At 39.4% G+C, this 21,215-nt stretch overlaps 1 protein-coding gene across 2 annotated transcripts in view; it reads left to right on the forward strand.

The window, feature by feature from the left end:
* The window catches only part of arhgef3 (Rho guanine nucleotide exchange factor (GEF) 3), a 376,120-nt gene extending 355,221 nt beyond the window's left edge, over positions 1-20,899 (forward strand). For both annotated transcript variants that reach the window (XM_070895285.1, XM_070895286.1), the window contains 8 exons: positions 5,198-5,368; positions 8,518-8,580; positions 9,176-9,272; positions 9,451-9,527; positions 12,866-13,123; positions 15,866-16,036; positions 17,809-17,995; positions 19,192-20,899. In XM_070895285.1, the coding sequence (XP_070751386.1) occupies positions 5,198-5,368; positions 8,518-8,580; positions 9,176-9,272; positions 9,451-9,527; positions 12,866-13,123; positions 15,866-16,036; positions 17,809-17,995; positions 19,192-19,541 (1,374 nt within the window). In that variant the 3' untranslated portion in view covers positions 19,542-20,899. The remainder of the gene's footprint in view (positions 1-5,197; positions 5,369-8,517; positions 8,581-9,175; positions 9,273-9,450; positions 9,528-12,865; positions 13,124-15,865; positions 16,037-17,808; positions 17,996-19,191) is intronic.
* The last annotated feature ends 316 nt before the right edge of the window (positions 20,900-21,215 follow it).

A 21,215-nucleotide genomic window follows, 5' to 3' on the forward strand; every position in this document is an offset into this window, starting at 1 on the left:
ATGTTTTCATAACTTTATTTTAATGTTTTTCCGTGTTTTAAAACACTTGCGCCTGTAAAAGTAGGCTATGCGCCTGTTTTTATCAGGCGCAAGATTTTTGAGGATATTTGCTGGGCAAGATATGGGTAAATATTGCAATCTTGCCCATGTAAATGTCCTCACTCCTGATCTGGCTATGATCTGTCAAGCTCCAGCATTGCGTGCTGAAAACCAGCTTTTCCGATGCCTTCCCGGGTCCGTAGAAACTTCGTACGGGCCCGGGACGTCGGAATTTCGACCCCACTATGTTGTTTTCAGGTTACATTTGGGGCAAGTGATTGTTATTGCTCCAATTTGCTCAGAAACAAGCATTTTCATGGCCTTTGGTACTTTTTATGCAAAATTCTGACAGCAAACATGCTACCTACATGTGTGTGGAAATTCATGGGATGCTGAGCTGCCTCAAAGTCAGAATTTTGTTTGGCACAAAGGAAAAACATCAAAGAAAAGATGATTACTTTGTAAATCCAAGGCAAGTCTTGCAAAGAATAGAGTCAATATAATAAATGAAACCTTTATTGCTTTAGGAAGGAGGAGTGCAAATAATTTCCATCCTGGGTACAAAGTAGATGTTGTTGTTTCTGGCTTCCAGCAACAATTGTTCCTGATGATAGCGTTGCTTGTAGTTTAAGTGGGATCAAACTGCATTTGGAGGACCCGGCCTAGCCTTTCTCATCCACTGTAGTCCTCCGTGCAATGTCCCACGTTTCTCAGCAATGGTGTTAACGCCGTTCAGCTTCTTCCAACTTCTTCACTGAGAGTTGTTAACCTGTGGAATTCCCTGCCGCAAAGAGTTGTTGATGCCAGTTCACTGGATATATTCAAGAAGGAGTTAGATATGGCCCTTACGGCTAAGGGGATCAAGGGGTATGGAGAGAAAGCAGGAAAGGGGTACTGAGGGAATGATCAGCCATGATCTTATTGAATGGCGGTGCAGGCTCGAAGGGCCGAATGGCTGCCTCCTGCACCTATTTTCTATGTTTATTTAAGCTTGTGGGAAATGTAATTAAAATACTCTCGATACTGTCACATGGAAATTCTCTCAGCGACATCTGAACTAATTTTGTGAAGGGACTCCAATCTGAATTTATAATTAGATGAGATTGTAGACGCAGGAGGGGAGGAACAGGAGTTGTACCACGGTTTGACCCAGCACTTTCAGATAAGGTGGGACGAGAAAGCTGCAGACAATGTTGACCCTTGGTTGTTGTTTCCAGGAACGCGAGTGCAGCCAAGAAGTGCTGCAGAATTTTGCCATTGGTCGAAAGAAGAATAAGGGTTTGTTGTGTTTTTTTCCTCTGCTGTGCTCCACATGTTGTACTAGTAATGGGCTTTGCCTGGAGAAGCGGGGGAAGGGAGGTTACTAATTTACTTCGGTTAGTGTTTGATCCAGAAGGTAGGGAAATAGCGTGACTGCACTGAGATTCTTGCATTCCCCGGGGGCAATAAATCTCTTCCCAGAATTTATGTGTGAAAAGTTTCTGATGTTTCTGAAAGAGAACTGCATTAGTTCCAGTTGTGTTGAGCGTGAAAGCAAATTATGCTTTGGCTAGACTGGAGCTGTGCCTGGCACCCTGTCTACTGCTACAAGTATATTTGTACAGCTGTTGCGGGACTTTATTACTTGCAGCACTTAACCTGCAGGAACTGGAATATAAAGACTGTTTTCAAACACAAATATTTCTAATTTCCCTTGGAGGGTCACTTTCAGAGGTAACGGGAGTAAGCTACACTACCATTCACCAAATATGAGGGGGAAAAAAAGCTAAAAGGCCTTGGTAGACTGGCTTTCAATTTCAGATCCTGCTTACTGTAATAAAAAGTGGAAGTGATGGCAGTCACTGAGCCTGGATTTCCTCCTGTCAATAAAATGCAATAAAATATGGACAGAGAAAGCCAGTGTACTTGGTGCTTACAAGCTTTGAGTGTGTGGACACTGCACTTTAGCTCCTGGCTTTAAAACTTGCATTCGACAGGGTTGCAGAAAGCTGACTAATGCGGAGATGTTTTTTCCAAGTTGCCATTGATTACAGTATTACAGATTAAAGGGTCAACCCTTTTTATAGTTGATATCTGCTAACTGTGAAAATGTGACCAGTCTAAACCTCCTTTGAAATGCTCAGAGCTGTAAGCACTTGTCCATGGAGTTAAAATACCATTCCTCACAGGGTGACTTTCTAATCCATGTGACAAATTACAAGTCATATGCCTAAAATGCAAAAAAATAAAGTTACAGTGCTGGTATCCCAAAGTTACTCTTTAGCACCTTCTAGTGGTTACTCATAGAGGTCGATGATGGAGGCCTGGGATTCAGGCTGTCTGGGCTCTCCAGGTTTGGCAAGGTGCTTTGCAGGGGATGGTTTGGGGGAAAAAAATACTTTTTAAATGTTCACTCAGCAGATGATTAAAAAACCTTTTTGGGAAAAAATTATGGAATATAGGAAGAAACTTGTTTTTCTACAAATAAGCTCAAGTATTTTTATCTTGTAGGATGTTCAGATTATTGAAGCAACATTTATAGAAAATAATTTAAAAAAGATTAATACCTCTCCCATTAGTTCAAATTCCTCCGATATTGCATCTTGCACTAAAGGTCTCAACACCTTTGGCTTATAGTGAACCTGATTGAGTCCTTAGGTACTAAATCTGTTCATAAACGGCATCTTCTTTGGGTCAAACCCACATATTGAAAGAAAAATGTTTAACAATTATTGATAGGCAAATTAAAAACAGTAAATACATTCCTTTTTTAAAACAAAGAACAAGATTTGAAATGGACACCAGTGCATTTAATGATTAGGAAATAATGGAGCCATTAAATGTTGGTCTGAATAGAAATATTATGAACAAATCATTTAGTGAACAGCAGTTGACAAATGAAATATTTCTGACCATTTGTAATCTGATTAATGAACGTATAGCTTATTTAAAGAGATGCTGCATTCACACAACAGTGATTGAAAGGCCTTTTCAGCTTGCTAGTAAATACTCAACATAAAGTTAATCTCATTGAAACACCATCGAGTCACTGACACATGAGAACTTTTCACCTTTTTAAGAAAATGTGTAAAATGTCCTGATTGGCTTTTGGAATGTTGGTTAGCATTGTTCAAATCTGGCACCAATCTTGTCTACAGGGCTGTAGTGATACCCACCCTCCTGTATGGCTCAGACGTGGACTATGTACAGCAGACTCCTCAAATCGTTAGAGAAATACCGCCAATGATATCTCCGCAAGATCCTGCAAAAATCCTGGAAGGACAGATGCACCAATGTTAGCGTCCTCGATCAGGCCAACATCCCCAGCATCGAAGCACTGACCACACTTGACCAGCTCCGTTGGGCGGGCCACATTGTTCGCATGCCTGACACAAGACTCCCAAAGCAAGCACTCTACTCGGAACTCCTACATGGCAAACGAGCCCAAGGTGGGCAGGGGAAACGTTTCAAGGACACCCTCAAAGCCTCCCTGATAAAGTGCAACATCTCCACCGACACCTGGGAGTCCCTGGCCAAAGATCGCCCAAGTGGAGGAAGTGCATCCGGGAGGGCGCTGAGCACCTTGAGTCTCATTGCCGAGAGCATGCAGAAACCAAGTGCAGGCAGCGGAAGGAGTGTGCGGCAAACCTGCCCCACCCACCCTTTCCTTCAAAGACTGTCTGAACCACATGTGACAGAGACTGTAATTCCTGGATTGGACTGTTCAGTCACCTAAGAGTGGAAACAAGTCTTCCTCGATTTCGAGGGACTGCCTATGATGATGATCCTTCAGCAACATTTTTTCTCACATTCTCCTAATCCGCTTGCTATATCTAAATACAAATTTTGTAGTCTCTGCGACTGCATTTATACAACAACTTTCCATTAATGCTCAGAAGAGTGCAGGAGAGTGTCTAACTCAGCTATGGTCCAGAGGCAAGTCAGCTTCTGACTCTGGATTTACATTACAGCTTCTTAAAATTAATGTGAAGCAAAATGAATGCTTCAGTTGCAGTGTACATACAACCTGAAGTGATTATTTCACTGGCTCAGTCTACATTTGACACCATAATGGTCCAAAAATTGCGGTCGGAGGCTTCCTGCGGGTGGACACCTTTGACCAAAATTCTTTTTACAAAAATATCTGGTGGTCCCAGAGGAACGTAGAATTGGGCTTCGAGGCCTAGTCCGGGCCCATATCTTCCAGGAGCGTATGCACATCCTGGAACCACATGGGCCTGGACCACGAATCACAATGTAGTATTCTCATTCATAGTAAAATCAAATAAAACACCAACATAATTTAAAACATACTTCACTTTTTTAAAATGAATAGAAATTGTGTTAAATTAACTGTTTTAGAGAAAAATTAATTTTTTTTAAATTGGGGAAAAAAATGTTTTAATAGCGTTAAAAATAAACTTCAATTCATAGACATGGATTTTAATATAAATATAAGTAATAACATTTAATTTTTTCATGTTTTTAAACTCTTAATGCTGGTAAAAGTAGGCAAATCGCCAAATCTCCGTCCGCGACTGTCCTCCTCCCGGGGATGCGGACATTTTGACAGATCGTAAAATCTGGTTCTCGGCGCATGCGCATTGCGTGCCGGGAACCAGCATTTGTGAGGCCTCTTCGGGTGCGTGCGCACATTGTACCCACCCGGAGAGGCCGCAATTTTCGCGTCAATTGCTCATTTCAGGGTTGAGTGCTTAGCATGGTAGCAAACTATCTAATGGCTTTATTTTATACATGCAGCAAGAGTTCTACATTACTTGAGTCTCAGCATTGTGTGCAATGTGCTGAAAAGCAATATTGCCTTGTGTGCTTTTGTATTAACTGGATTGGGGTAATTGTTCCAGTGTATAACATTTCTGATTAGCTGGCAGAAACATCATTTGTTCATGTTGGTGCTGAGCCAGTCATTATTGCAAGACATTAAAGCAAGTCTGTTTCATATGGTATAATAATCTTCTGAGCAAAGGTGCACTTTCAACCGAAGGTGTTAAATTGCAAATTCTCTGGTGTGTTGCATGTTGTAAAACAGTTTTCTATTACAGTGGCATTTGTAACAAACCATTCAATGACAGATATGTAACTCCTACTTCAGCTGTTAATGCCTCAGTGTTTTTGTGTATCAAATCTGTAGCAATTCTTTCTTCCCTCTTTGTTCTAGCGTTCCATTAGCTTCCGAAGTGACAGCCGACCTGACATTTTCACCCCAAGACCCTCCTCTAGACATGGACCCCCTGCTATTGCAAAGCGTCGAGATAGCAAACTTTGGAGTGAAACATTTGACATTCGTGTCAATCAAATGCTCACCGCTAAGGAAATCAAAAGGCAAGAGGTAAGAGTGCAGACCAGCTTTAATCTTTCACAACAAATAGAATAATGGACTCATTTAATTAATGGCGAGCTTCACTTCCAGTAATGACTGTCCCCTGGCCTGGAAATGTGGTTTACTTTCTGACTCCAAACATTCACATCATTGTCTTAGTAGATTAGGGGTGCGCGTGCGAGCAAGTTGGAACTTTTAAACACTAAAAGGGTACTAAGTTGTTCTCTCAATACTGAAGAAACCTGTCATTTGTTTGTCACACTGCGCAGCTGTTCACATGATACTTTATTTGATGACAGTAATTTTTTTAAAAAATTCAATTTTATTACAAAATGACAGATGTCGTTCACTTGTCGAAATTATAGAGAACCACTAATAACAACAAATCTTTATTAATGGTTCCCTATAATAGCTATATGAACATGTGTAATTAAAAACAAAAACAACCGGTCCTGTATAATTGGTATATAGTTGCCTAATTTATAATAAGCTGCTGACCTTTCAATCTGGGAACCTGCCCACTGAAATGAGATCACTATTACAATCTTTCGTTTGTGAGATACTCCAGTGTAAAATGTTTTCCATCATTTAACAGTCCTTTTTCCAATTTGGGTAACATTTAATCCATCCTCTCGCACAATCATTGTTACTGTAATAATATCACTCCATGCACAAAAGTAAGGAATACACCTGTGGCATCACAGTAACTGAAGTTATTGGCAAGCGGTCGCAATAATACAAAAGGAAAACGGCGTTTTGTAAAAGGATCCTGCAAACCTAGCATTTACGTTTAGATGTGAAAGCAGATGTTTGAATGTTAATTATCAATTAGTGATTGTGTGAAACTAATTTACAGGTCAGCACTGAAGCTGTGATGTAACTTTTTAGAATATACAGTTCAGCTGGGAAAATCCTTCATACAACAGTTTCTTAATGGAACTGGAAAGATGCAGTTATGAATTTGTACAGGAAATCTATGACCTTTCCACCATCACTCACGTGCTAAGAACCAACAAACCTGACAGAATAATGCACTGATGTCTGAAAATTGTTTATTCACAAATAGATTTAGGTGGCATGTTGTCTGAATCTCTATTAAAATGGAGGTCAGAGCGTGTGGAGTCAGGGGGTCAAGTAGCACAATCGATTGAAAAAATGGCCACAAAACAAAACCGAGGGTAGGATTAAGGGAAGCTTCTCGGACTTGTGGGAAGTGGTTTTCCGCAGGGATCTGTGCTGAAACCACTGTTCACTACATATAAATGATTTGAACTCAGACATTGGAGGTATAGTGTTGACATTTGCAGAGGATACCAAAGTGGGGGGAGGACTTCACCAAATAGAGGAAGACATAAACAGGCTTGCAGAGTGGGTAGTTAAATGACAAATAAAATTCAATATAGTGACGTGAGGTGCTTCATTTTGGTAGGATGATTAGGAGGCTGCTTATTCCTCGGAAAGTAAGAAACTAAATGGGGTAGAGGAGCAAGGAAATCTGGGAATTCAGATACATAAATTGCTAAAAGTAGCAATACAAGTTGATAGCAGGGAGGTGATGTTAAATTTATATGGAACTTTGATTAGACCACACTTGGAGCACTATTGGTGAAAGTAGAGACAAGGTTTACAAGGACATTACCAGAATTGAGAGGATGCATGTGTCAGGAAAGATTGAGCCGGCTGGGGCTGTCTTCTTTGAAAGGGAGAAGACTAAGGGGAGAATAAAATTATGAAAGGGTGTGCAGAAACACTTTACCACTTATGAATGAATTCAACACATTGGAGCATAACTATAAGGTAGCCACTAACGGAACAAATAAAGAACTTGGGAGCGATTTCTCGAGTGGTGAGAATGTGGAATGGAGTGGTTGAAGAAGGTAACATTGATGTATTTATGGGGAAGCTTGATGCATGCGAGAGGGAGAGGGGAAAAGAGGGATACTGGGTGGAAAGAGGTCATTCGAGTGGGAGGCGGGTCGTGTATAAACACTGTTGTAGACCAGTTGGGCGGAATGGTGTACATGTGCTGAAGATTCTGTGCAATTCTATGTAACCTGTAACAGAATATGTAGACTCTTGACAGGTACGCTAGATGTTAAAAAAAATGTTAGTGTACCAGTAAGTTGCCTGTGGTGTTGCCCATGGTTGTTTTTTTATATGTAAGATGGCAATGGAGTTTGGGAGAGACTTCAAAAAAATTCTCCACAGCAACACCTCCTGGCCAAAGATCACAATTGAATTGTTAACTGGCAACTGTTATATAGAGGATTCCCAATCTAAATGTTTATATAGCAGATTAAATGTTAAATAATGACGTAAAAATGTGACCAAAAATCATGGCAACAGGAAGCTGGGCAGGAATACATGCATACGCACGATGTTTAATAATGTATTATAGATGTCTGTATATGAATGGCACAAAGCACATGGCTCCTCTCATATATAACATGTCTCGGAATTTTAAACATATTTTAGAGGCATAAGAACATAAGAATTAGGAGCGTGTAGTCCATTCGATCCCTCGAGCCTGCTCTGCCCTTCAATGAGATCATGGCTGATCCTCTACCTCAACTCCACTTTCTTGCACTTTCCCCATATCCCTTGATTCCCTTAACATCCAAAAGTCTATCGATCTCTGTCTTGAATATACTCAAACTGAGCCTCCACAGCCTTCTGGGGCAGAGAATTCCAGAGATTCACTACCCTCTGAGTGAAGAAGTTTCGCCTCATCTCAGTCCTAAATGGCTGACCCCTTATTCTGAGACTGTGACCCCTGGTTCTAGACTCCCCAGCCAGAGGAAACATCCTCCCTGCATCCACCCTGTCGAGCTCTGTAAGAAGAGACACATGGCCTCTGCACATAATTCGGGAAGTCCTGAAAACTATAAGCTGTCGTCTTCTCCCCATTTTCGTTCAGAAAATATGCACCTATCCCACAATTCTACCTTATTTTGAAAATATTTATAAGAAAACAGTTCAGTGACTAATAAACCTTGGGGATACCACTTTTGCCCTCTGGGAGATTAGATTGATGACTTGTCTTTGGGTCAGCCAAAAAGATAATGTCATCTTAATCACATTGTGTATATGTCATCGCTGTAATTTTGACCAATTCTTCTCTAATTAAATGATTCACTTGCTAAATTTTTCTTTTGCAGGCAATTTTTGAACTTTCCCAGGGAGAACAGGTTTTAATCGAAGACTTGAAGCTAGCAAAAAAGGTAATGCAAGCTTTATTTCTAGTTCAGATAAAATATTTTTTGAGTTTTTCACACCTTTAATACTGTTATAATTGAGTAACCATATTTTGAATCATATTGGTTTAGATATCGCATTTATCTTTTTAATAAAAAGTCTACCACATTTTCATATTTCTATTTCAGACTATCACAAGTGCCATTAGTCAAATAGTATACCCCAACCCATTTTATTTTGGAAGATGTGAATCGTTTTTTTGCCGAGTAAGCATTCTGCTGCAGCAGTGATTTACACACTGCGCTGTTCTGCGGAAATATTGGCCTCAGGTGCCAGCAGCTCTTAAATGTCCTTGAATTAATCGTTTCTGTTTTAAGCTATTGTTATCCTCGAGCTAAATTTCTTTTTTTTTTTAAATCCTGTTGTGGAATTAATCTAATAAATACTACTTACAAAATTGCAACTGTCATTAAGACATTGGGATCTCGCAGATGTCTGTCAGAAACATAACAATAAAAGAACAAGTCAGGGATAGATATTGAAATTTTGCTCTGCAAAATGTATTTTTGAAATGACAAAATATGGATCATTAAATGTGCAATGCTTGTCTCTCTCTCTCAGGCTTATCATGATCCAATGCTTAAACTCTCCATTATGACTGAACAGGAGCTGAATCAGATATTTGGAACACTGGATTCCCTTATTCCCTTGCATGAAGGTATGGCTTTCCTCGTTGATTGAATTGACAGAAGTTATGTGAAGGCTGCCACGATGGTAATAAAGAATGTAAAGGTTCACATGGAGCAGTGTCATGTTTGTGTAAAGGTTTACATGCTTCCTCTTGAGGAAATCAGCTTTGCTTTGACCCTCACATTTCCTTATTTATTTTTGGTCAGATCTTCTGAGCAGGCTCCGAGAAGCCAGGAAACCAGATGGGACCACGGAGCATGTCGCCCACATCCTTGTAGGCTGGGTGAGAAAGTGTTTCAGCCTTTTCATTCTTTGTATCTGCTTTTTATTGGTTTCATTGGTGTGTTTCTGCCACCAGTTCCCAAAGTGTGGTCTTGCACAGGCCACGATTATCCTAAAATACACTTGCCAGATTTGTTAAATCCAGATACCACAAACATCCAGTTTTTTTTTTAAAAGGGGCTTCCCAAGAGCTGCCTTCAGCAAATCCAGCAGCTTTGAGTTGGGGCAGCTGTCAGTTGAGCCAGACCCAAGTTTCGACTGCACAAACATCCCATTGACTCCAATATAAAAAGGCTAAAGTTTACATGAAAGAATGTAAATATATCCCTTTAAAATATGCATTGAGTGGATTGATTTAATTGATGATGTTTTGCAAGCTTTAACATTTTATCACCTTGCCCTGTGCTTGGTACGGAGAGATTCAGCTCACCAGTACCGCATGTCTGTGTATACTCACTGAACGTTTCTTCAAATATCACAATGTTTTATATCAAAATTTACTGAATCAAGCTTCTCCTCTCGACTGGATTTCAGTATCTCTGGTGGTAGAGGATGATTTAAATTAAGAATCAATGTTCATGTTTGAATTCGAAAAACTGCTTCAAAATAAACAACTAATGGAGAAAATTAACACCTTAGTTATGCATAGCAATGCTGATGTTGTTCAGCTGGAATGTTGGAGATGGTTACTCTATTGTCATTTTACAAACCTCTTTAGAACTATTGTTTTGATTCACAGTTAAAGTAAAGTATGGATTCACAGAGTTGTAAGCAGGGTGCAGTACTTTAGAAATAGGTAAGGATGAAGTTGATAGAGACCTACGAATATTAGTAGACTTGACATTAAACATGTCCAAACCATGCAGAGCAGCAATCAGCAAACCCAATAGAATGTACATCTACGTAGGCAAGTCAGTGGAATGCAAGTCAGAGAAGGTTGTGATCAAACTGTACAGTGCTCTGGTCGGACTTGACAAGAAACAAAGGAGACACTCCAGTGTTGGAAGTGGTGCAGAGAAGAAACACAAGGCCAGTCCCGAGTGTAAAAAGTCTAAGGTATGAGGAAAGACTGGCAGAACATTGGGCTTTTCAGCCTGAAATGAAGGCATCTGAAATGGTATCTCTTGTAAAGGAATACAAAATAGTTAAGGGAATCAAAAAGGTAGATCTGGAATACTGTAAATTAAATTGCGAGAGTAGGGAAAACTAGTAAACGGTAAATTCAGGAAGTTCTTCTACACACAGTGGTCAACACTTGAATAGGATAGTGATTTTACATCAAAGAGTGAACAGAGGAAATGTTTGCCTACAGTGTGGTGTTGGTGATGTGAAGTTGATTCTCCTCCAGCCGATGACACGTTGCTGTATAAATGAGTTAAATGCGGTCCCTCCGATGGTATCCATGATTCTACTTTTCATGGGTCCTGAAAATTGAGGGTGAAGGTGCAGAAAAGGCAGGGCTGTTTCTATTGTTTCTCCAGTGAAGATCTGCGGCATGCAGATGCAGTAGGAAGGTGGGAGCAGCTCTTGGGAGTTGTAGGCCTCTGCTTCAATCCATTCTCCTGGAGCATCTACAGCAATGTAAATATACCTGCAGATTACACTCCCGTGGAGAGACTGATACTATTCCTCAAGCCGATCTGATCAGAAGTTTTAACATTTATGGAAATAGTAGCACTCCTAATTTATGTGTTTACAATGCGTCTTCCTGGTCGGTGATCACTCACTGCTGAAGATGTGTAAAATCAACAGGACTTGCATTCACACGTATGTGCCAGGACAATTAAACTTTAACATGGAAGAGTGGAGATCATGGATCCCAGTTGTGACCATACGTTAAATATAAAGATGGCCATTGTTTTTCTGGTGATTTTGAAGGGAATTCATTCATTGAAAAATAGCGGACTTCTTTGACGGTTCTGTTATACAGGCTGCTGGTTCTGAAAGGTCGTCCATAGCGATAGGTCATTATGAACAAGGAAACCAAAAAGACTTGGCGTTGCGCTGGCAGTTATCACCGACTTTAAAAAAACAAATATGAAGCCCTAATCTTAAAATTGACAGTAAACTGAATGGACTAAACCAGGCAATCCATCAAGTGTGGGAACCAGATTATGGGTGGAATTTATTGTCGAGCTAACTAGCAGACAATTAGTGGTACAGATGGGAGATAGGCAGCATCAGGATCCGCCCTTTCACCCAATTTGCATAACTGCCCATTTGCATTTCTGTAATGACAACAGAATAATTTGCAGACTTTTTTTTTTTAAAGAGCACAAGAGGAAAAAATAATTCCTTTGGACCTTACTAAGGACTGAACCTCTTTCTCTCCCCCCCCGCCCCCCCCGCATTTATATTGCAGAACCATTAGTTCTACTTTTTACCACAAGTAAAAATGATTCAGTAATAGTTTTGGCTGTCAATGTTTTGCTCTGTAGTCAGCAACTGGTTTCATTAATGCTGCAGTGCAGTATTCTTGTAGAATCTCTGAGTGCAGTGCCATTCTGTACCTATTAATAGTTTCACAATGCCGAATGCAGTAATCTTATATTTTGCTGTACACTGCATGATTTGCACAATCTGATTGGTTAATGGTTATCCTCAACTCTCAACTGAAGGACATTTTGAAAAATTGAGTGTGCCTTTGTAGAACCAATTAAAATTCAGCCTCATGTGCTTCGGCCTTCCCAAAAAGCCCCCGATGTAAATAAAGATGTAATATTAGTTTTGTAGTTCTGTTCTTCTCTGTGTAATGAGAAACATTTGTATTCAACCTGAAATCTCAGAAACGCAACCAGGGACTTCCTGGGAATGTGAATAAACTGCAGTAGGTGTAAGAGGTGTCGCATCGACTGAACTGAGCTATGTCAAAACCAGCTCTAGATCTTTAGATCTGAAATAATGATTTTCAAATAAAAAATATGACTGACTGTGATGCTGTTGAAATAATGGATGGTCCATGTTAGCTTGATGAAGGGATGACTATTTTCAATCCAAGTTGTTTTTATGCAGTTCAAACTCATAGTAGATCTGTGAATTAATTGATTAAAAATATGTTGGAAACCCACAGTAGATCAGTCAGCATCTGTAAGAGAAAGGACAGAACTGATGGAGGGTACACACCAGAATTGTTATCGCCTGTCTCTTTTTACAGATGCTAACCGAGCTAGTGTGTATTTCCAGCATTTTCTGTTTTTATTTCAGATTTCCAGCATTTGCCATTTTTCTTCTTTATTTTGCTGTGATCCAGTGGCACTGCCATGTACTGTATTAGCGATTCTGAAGCACACCTGCATGGCCTGTATTTTAAATCATTTTTACTGATTTCCCTCCCCCCAGCTTCCTTGCTTAAACTCCTATGATAGTTACTGCAGCAACCAGGTCGCAGCCAAGGCCCTTTTGGATCACAAGAAACAGGATCATCGAGTGCATGACTTTCTCCAACGTTGTTTAGAATCTCCCTTTAGTCGCAAGCTGGATCTCTGGAATTTCCTAGATATCCCACGTAGTCGACTGGTGAAGTACCCTCTGCTCTTAAAAGAGATCCTCAGGCATACTCCAAATGATCACCCAGATAAGCAGCACTTGGAAGAAGCGGTAAGTGACAAAAGAGAATTCATTTTGATGTTGTGGACTTCTGCCATGTGTACAGAAATGATTGAGCTATAGAATAAAAACAGTGTTCTGCAGAGGTCCTTGTAGCTCAACTGGTTGGTCTCGTGAGTCCCCAACAGAAAGTCGCTTGCTTAAATCCCAGGGATATCACTCCCACATTTGTTCAATGATCAGGTTTCATGAGGGATTCTACGCAGTGCACCACAAGCCAGTGGAGGATTGCATCTCCAGGCAAGGTGCAATTATGCACATCCAATTTACCTCGGGCGGAGAGTGGGGCAGTTTTTTCTTATGTTGTCATGGGAATAGCAGAAGAAACCCTGCTGGTAGGCTGAGGCTGCAGGGTGGGAGAATGTTTTATTTCAAGGCATTGACATTGCCAGGGTTGTTGAGCCTGGGTTCATCAAACAGAAAATATCACCACCCCTCTGTAGATCCTTTGGCTCCAGATTTGACACTATAGCCTAGAATTTCCTTGAAATGACGCACCGACCGCGAAACCTTGTTTGGTACATCCACCGTGGCCTCCAAAGGGAGATAAATGTTTCCAGGGTCTGCTCAGTTATATACAAATTGGTACAGACATTGGTCTAAAACCAGTCATCATTGTGGCACGCTCCTTCAGAGCATTGCTTGGTAGATCAGACACCTCCATCTCTCGTGATTCTCCCCATGGTGGAGAAGGTCCCTATAAAACTGATGGACACAGATAAACCATCAGGAAACTCCTGTGCAGCCTTTTAAATGCACTGTTTTTTAGTGCAAGTGGATAAGATTGGAAGACCACTTGGCTCTTTCATTTTTCTCTCAAATTACTTCGCTGCATGAGTTTCCAATTTTTTAAATTGTATTTGGACAGAATTATGAATACTCAAGTGTCTTCAGGGGGCAGCAGGGCAAGGCACAGCGCATACCAGGACTTGTAAAACATTTCAAATCCTCTTGTAGTAGAGGAAAACAGGGTTTCAGGAACCTTAATTTAAAGAATCTGGTTAAAATAATAATATTGGGATCTAGGGACTATTTTGCACTGACTTTAGGGAAATCGATTCATCTACTTTTTGTAATCGTGAGTGCTCCTATGCTGCCTTTTATTAATTAATTCTTATTCACATCCTTACTCTGATTTATACATCGTTGCTGTGCCGAGCCCAGTCTTTCAAGGATGAAGGATTTGGTACTGAGAGAGGAGGGAAAGTGGCATTGAATCATTTGTTTGTTTCTTCAAATCTACATATTAATGCAAAACCTTGTTTAACTAACCAGCCCACTGATTCTTGATGCGTTTTTTAAAAAGAGCAATCATTCTGAATGACGTTCACTGATGATTTTAAATAATGGCAATAGCAATCTGTGAGACATAAATTCACATTTTTGTTTCTGTTCTTTCATTAATGGTACTTTTTAAATACTGGCGCATCATAAGCTTTATAAATTGTAATAACAGGCCCTTGTATTTCCTTTTATGGATTTCAGTTGGGGGAAAAAATGGCCTGAAAATAGTGATTTGTGTATCACTTTCCTCCCCTTCTATTTTTGTTAAGATCTCAACTGAATTACAACGTATTCAGTTACTTTCTCCTGTAATAAGGCCACTTATTGGATACTGCCAAAGCTACCAGAGTGGTATTAAAGATATTGGACAGCAGCTATGGGATAGGAACCAGGTCAGGATTTTCATTAAACCTCCATTAATCCAGCTTTGAAATTTGAAAAGTTGTTAGAGGATAAGATTCTATCAGCCAACCAGACACACTCCATTGCCATTTGGCATGTAGGTATTAACTTTCACTGGCTGACTACAAACTAATTGTTATTGAACAACTAATATAAATGTTTGTGGTACCTGCATGCCAAAATTATGCTTTAGAGCTTTGCAAGGGGATTTTAATGGTTTCTCAATGAGAACTGCAAAACACTTTCAATCCTTAAGAAGTATTATTTACAGCATTTTTGCCTTTTGGTGTTACTAAGAAAATGTTTAGCAGCATGCCTCTGGTTCAAACACTGTACATGTACAAACCTATATTTGCCCTCGGATTTGAATTTTAATGCCCCTCTTGGCACAAGTGCCTAGGTTCAAGGGAAAGTGTGGACCAGCAAATACTATAAACACACAGGTCTTTCATTGGGTTGCGAGTGGAACAAGTGAAGTGATTGGCCTGATGCAGCTGTAACCTGTGCACAGTGATCTGACCTTGAAGAATAACCAATCACAAAGACTTGCAAAGAAACAGTGACACATGCATCCATTCCTATACAGCGTAGTACAGAAAGCTCAAAATAACTGTGCAGTGTATGTGTCCACTCAAGGTAGTTACACCAAATGGTTTTTCTGCCCTCGGATGGAAAACAGCCTGTCTACCCAGATTTTGCACCTGGATTTTGGGAAGGAAAAATGGAGAGCTTTGGCAGTTGCAATCACATGTGCAGTTAAGCCCAGATAAACGTACAAGTTAATGCAACATTTCCAAGGAAAGGAACCCAGCATCAACAGTGATGAGATTATTGGGATTCCCAGTCCAGGACAATTTTGAATTCAAATTCCAACTTTGACTGACATTAAATTCATTCACTGACTCGTTTGGCTTGCATTTTATTGACTTGCTAGAACTTTCGCCTCTTCTGCAGTGGAATATTGAAGCTTTACTGATTTCTTAGTACGTTTAGTGATGGAATCTGTAGAGAACCATTGTCCATTCTTATTTTGCTTTTGTACTCCAGATTAACATTGTTCAAGGAATTGTAGCTGAAATCAACAAGAAGACAGGGGAGTCGGAATGCCAGTATTATAAGGAAAGACTGGTCTTTCTCGAGGAGAGTCAGAAGGACCCTCTGATTGAAAATTCTAAAGTGCTGTGCTGTCATGGAGACTTGAAGAACAATAGAGGAGCAGTAAGTGATCTATGGTTTCCTGCTTTAGTCACTTCCATTCTGTGCTTTCCTGGGAATAGTCCTCTAAGTTATTACTAGATTCTTTAAGGATAGTAAGATTTTAAATTATATCAAACCCTGATGACCCAAACTCTGTCTTGCCAAAAGTTATCTTAGGAGAACTTAGTTTTGACAGAGAAAAAAAATAAGTAAAAAAAAGCTCTGAAGAGGGAAGTGAACAATTTCATTGCTTGAAGTTTGGGCAACATTAATAAGAATGCCTTACCATTTGCTTAGTAATTTATAGACGTATTAAATTTAGAATGAGATCAAATTATGCGGTGTTAAAATATAGAATTCAAATTTTTATATTGGCTTTTTTCACTTGCTGTTTTTAGCAAAGTGTATCTTCATTTTAGCATTAATTATGTTGAAAAATGTAAGTGAGATACTTCCATAGTTTTGAAACAGATGCAGTAATTAGAGACTGAAGTTCGGGCTTTGAAGGTAATGTACCAGGAAGGTAGCCTCTGTGACATAGATTGATGAGATCTGTTTTGTACGTTAAGTGAGAGATGAAAGGATCAGAGCCAGCCTGCTCTTTCAAGCTGTCTTACTTTAATGTTCCAGCTTTAGGCCAGGCCTCTGTGTTTGATGCTTCTTCCTTCCCCACATCACACAGAGCAGTCATCTACAGGCTGACCTTTAAGGGATTGAGGTTAACGTGAAATTTAGCAGGATGAAGATACTTTGAGCATTTCATTTCTTTTCAGTGTTTGTTTAAAAATATGTAAGTTTTTTGATGAAGTATCAGAAAATTCTTGATGTTTTGTAGTGCAGGACTAATGCATCATCATATCAGGATAAATAAACAATTGGTAGTGGACTGTTTCCGCTGCAATAATCAAAAATCCATAAGAAAGGGCTTCTAAAAATCTCCACAAGGCTTCTGCCCCTTGGCAAAGTACATTTCATTTGAAACATGAGCAAACCACTGTCAACATACAATGTTATGATTTTTTATTGTACTATAATACAGTAGATCTGCCTAGATAATGTATATTTGTGAGCCATGCATGAAGTTTTTATATATGGGCTGTTCATATCTGATTTGTAAAAGGGAAGCAACTGTAAATACTCCATTTGCCATAAGAACCTTATAAAAGGGAACTAGTCTATGTGATGACAAAATCATAGCATGCATCTCATTATCAATGATCATTCTTCATCGCATTTTTATTTGTTTATTAATCCTGCAGCGATTATTTTAGTTGCCCTGCTACTCCCTCTCTGAGTGGGGAGGATGGGATGTTGAGGCTGCAGACTGCTCACTGTTGCTCTTTGTGACCGGCTGATATTAAGAGTACCTCGGCAGGGTGTGATTAGTTCTGCCAGTCTTTCCAATCCATCCCATGCCCTATCATGCTCGAATTTCCAATACGTGAGTCAGTGGAGGGAATCTCGAAACATTCTTGCATTGGGAATCCCAATGCAAGGCCTAACTTCCAATGTAATAGTTAATAGAAATTCAAGAGTGAAATCTCGAACAGCCAAACGCCCCTTCAGTATTCTGCAAGATGTGATTTTTCAACTGATATTAGCAGCAGAGGTTTAATTTCTGATGGAAATTTTGATTTCATTACAATACTCTTTGGTGGTGTCTCAAAGTCTGCTTGCTCACATCTGATGACCTTTCAGTTCTATTTGGACAATCTACTAAGTCCTAGTTGTGAGATAAATGGCAATTGGAGTATTAAAAGCAGATTCTGGACCTATTTCCCTTCATTTTACAGAAGCTGCATGTTTTCCTGTTTCAAGAGGTGCTTGTAATTACCCGAGTGGTGACGTGCAGTGAACAGCTGTGCTACCAGCTGTACAGGCAGCCCATCCCTGTAGGGGATCTGGTGTTGAATGACCTACAGGATGGGGAGGTACGATTAGGTGGATCCATTAGAGGCGCCTTCAGCAATAATGAGAGAAGTAAGTACAAAGCTATTCTGTTACTTTCTCCCCCTCCCCCCAGCCGCCATGTGTTTATTTGTGTTTATATGTGTAATTTATACGTCAGAGATATTGCACTCATTCACACTGGATATTGTTCTTTTCCACTGAAAATGTAGCAGAAGTAAACAGTATCAGGTGAATTAATATACTTTAGAAACAAATGACATTTGAATACTTGCTTTGTGTCCAAAGCTGACACCAGAATAATAGCCACTTGGACAAGGAGGATATTTGTGTCGTGAAACATGAACCCAGCAAGTTCAGGAGAGGGGAGAGAATTGTTGCGAAAGAAATACGGAACAGGAATGGATAAGACCATTCTCGTCTCTTCAATTTAACTTGTTTTTTTAATATGAGGCCTGAATGTGTTAGGCCTGAACACTTTTCAAAATAATATTATGTATTCATTTCTCTGAAAATGATATTGTATAGCTGTTTATTCTACAGCAGAATTAAAGTACAAAACATCTTCTGGTTAGTGATATTATTAATAAATTATGAAGTGACCATACAGTTATTCGTTCCAAAAATGCTAATGTAGGCCAGGAGTTTTTTCCTTGGCCGCAACCCTGAACTTAGACCCGAAAATATGCACAATGTTTGCGCCCATTTTGCCGATGTCAAGTTGCATCCAAGTATCCGCCCAATATCAGTAGAGTATGCCCGCACTTTAAATGGACATAAATCAGTGTAAACATTCGGAGCCCAAGGAAAGCAAACCCACAGCATATATCTCATTTTTTAAATATGAAAATTTAAGTCTCAACTCATTTAACTGTCAAACATGTACTGCATGTTTAAGAACCGGCAATCGGGGAAACTTTTCCATTTTTAATGCGACTTATACTTATGCCATAAAAATCTATTTAAAAAAAAAACACAAAATACTAAGCAGGTCTCAGTGAGGATAATATTTCTATTAAAAAAAACGCTCAAAAATTACAATTAAATCCCAGAAGAATTACTTTCTTTCCTGCTGCGTCTGAAAATCTGGTCGCATGTTAAGAGACCCCTCCCTCCTCTCCCTCCCCCCCCCCACCCCCCCCCAAACAAGCCATCTAATTGGTTTGTGCCCAGGTTATACGTCCCTCTGGGCACAAATGGGGAATAAACTCTAGATTTTTGCTTTTACTAAATATTGTTTTTAATTGTCATTTTTGTTTGTATCTTAGCAAAAAACTTCTTCAGAGTAAGCTTTATTGATCCATCTGAAGGCCAGTCCCACTCACTTCAGGCAAATGATGCCTTCAACAAGCAGCAGTGGCTGAACTGCATCAGACAGGCCAAAGAAGCTGTGCGGCGTTCATTAGGTGACACGGGAGTGTTGGTCTGTGAGAGGCGCACCCTCCTAACGCCAAACGGGATCAGGATGTCCCATGAAGAACCAAAGCTTGAAAGAATGGACCAATCAGACAATGAATCAGACTGTAGTATGGATACCAGTGAGATTAGTGGGGACTATGAACAGATGGAAGAAACAGACTGTTGTGTAAATCAGAAAAGAATAGAGACAGATGTTTGACATCATCAATGCAGTTCGTAGAAGTCCACGGCATTTTACCCACAGTATTTGCATTCCATAAGGAGCATTTTGGAAAAGCACTTTTATTCCTTGTGATGGTGTCTTTGGTCTTTTGATTCTGTTCTTGACAAATACTGCCAAATGTGTCTGTGTAAGCTGGAATTTGCTGTCTCCACTGTTTCTGGTTTAATGTGTTCTCTAACATCATGTTAGATGGATGAAATATTTGATTAATATCTACATAGTCTTGCTGGACAGTAACCTTTTCAATTGCTGTTATCTTTTGGACCAATTCTATATGGATTGATACACTTGGAACCAGCGAGTGAACTGTTCAGGTGATTGTACAGAACATCAGGCAACATTTTACTGCATTTGAGCAAACCTGAACAAAATACTCAAAACATTTACAGAAATGTGCTAAAAGCATCTCATTGTCCATTCTGAGGGATGATCAACGGTAATTATAATTTAATGAATTTGTTTACGGTCATTTCTTCAGGAGGAAGCTGCCTAATAATCGCGCTACACTGACTGGATCGATTCTATCCCTCACAATAGCACAAGTGTAACTGCTGAATTTGCCAAATAATGGATATGTTGCCTAATCTGTTTGCAATGCTACTGGATGGGTTTAAGGCAGAATGTTTGTGTGTGTCATGTTTTCTTTTGTACATAATGTGATACATATGTACAGTATATGAGAAATCTGGATGACAAGCTAAAGCAGATGGAAAAATGGACATGACAAAGCATATTCCTTTATTATTTTGAAAAAAAGTAATGTTTAATTTTATCTAGTAGAATTTTTCCTGTATTTATAGTTTTTATGCAAGCTGCAAAACTTCTATTTGGCCATTTGTGATTTATTTGAAATGCTTCATTTAAAAAAAAAGATTTCTGCAGGTATCCGTGTCCATGGGCAGGAAGGGAGAAAGATGGAAAATAGTAAGAAATATGGCTGTTGCAATGTTTAAGACTATGTTATGTAATTACATATATAACCAACAGGAGGAGCCTAGTCCTGGAGATAATACTATTATTCAGTAAGCTCCTCGCTCGGAAGATACAAGAAGAACATGGCAGTTAAAGGAATAAACTTAAAAGGCACAGTAATTTTATAAAAGGAGTGGTTTCTCAGTTTTATTCCAATCCAGTTCTACACACACAAAATTGTTAGTCAAAAAAAAATGTATTGTGCATTGAAGGAAAATAAAACTCTTGTGAATATTTGAATATGAACTGATGTGATGAGACGATTAAGAATGTTGCGCATTGGTATGCGGTAAATAGAGTTGAATTCCAACTAATGTGGTCAAATATTTTTTAATGTCCAAGTCTTAAACTTTCTTGAAGCATTGACAAATAAATAACATAATAAATTGACCAAGGATTTTTTTCAATTTATTTTTAAAATCAGATTGTCAATAGATGCGCAATATTTGAGGATGTATAGCAATCATACTTTAAGACCAAATGCTATTTTAATACCAAGAATTTATCTTAATTTACATAAATGGCATCAATTATAAATGTGCCGGTCTTTGTATAAAAATGGGTATGTCATCCCTTAGTTGGACTGCTGTGTGATGCAAAATCATTGTTCATCTCGCTCTCTCTGAGTAGTACTGGGTGCTGCAGGATAATAGCTTTGATGACAATCATGGAGCTGTA

The sequence above is a fragment of the Pristiophorus japonicus genome, chromosome 12 (genome assembly GCF_044704955.1).
Source record: "Pristiophorus japonicus isolate sPriJap1 chromosome 12, sPriJap1.hap1, whole genome shotgun sequence".
Lineage (NCBI taxonomy): Eukaryota > Metazoa > Chordata > Chondrichthyes > Pristiophoridae > Pristiophorus > Pristiophorus japonicus.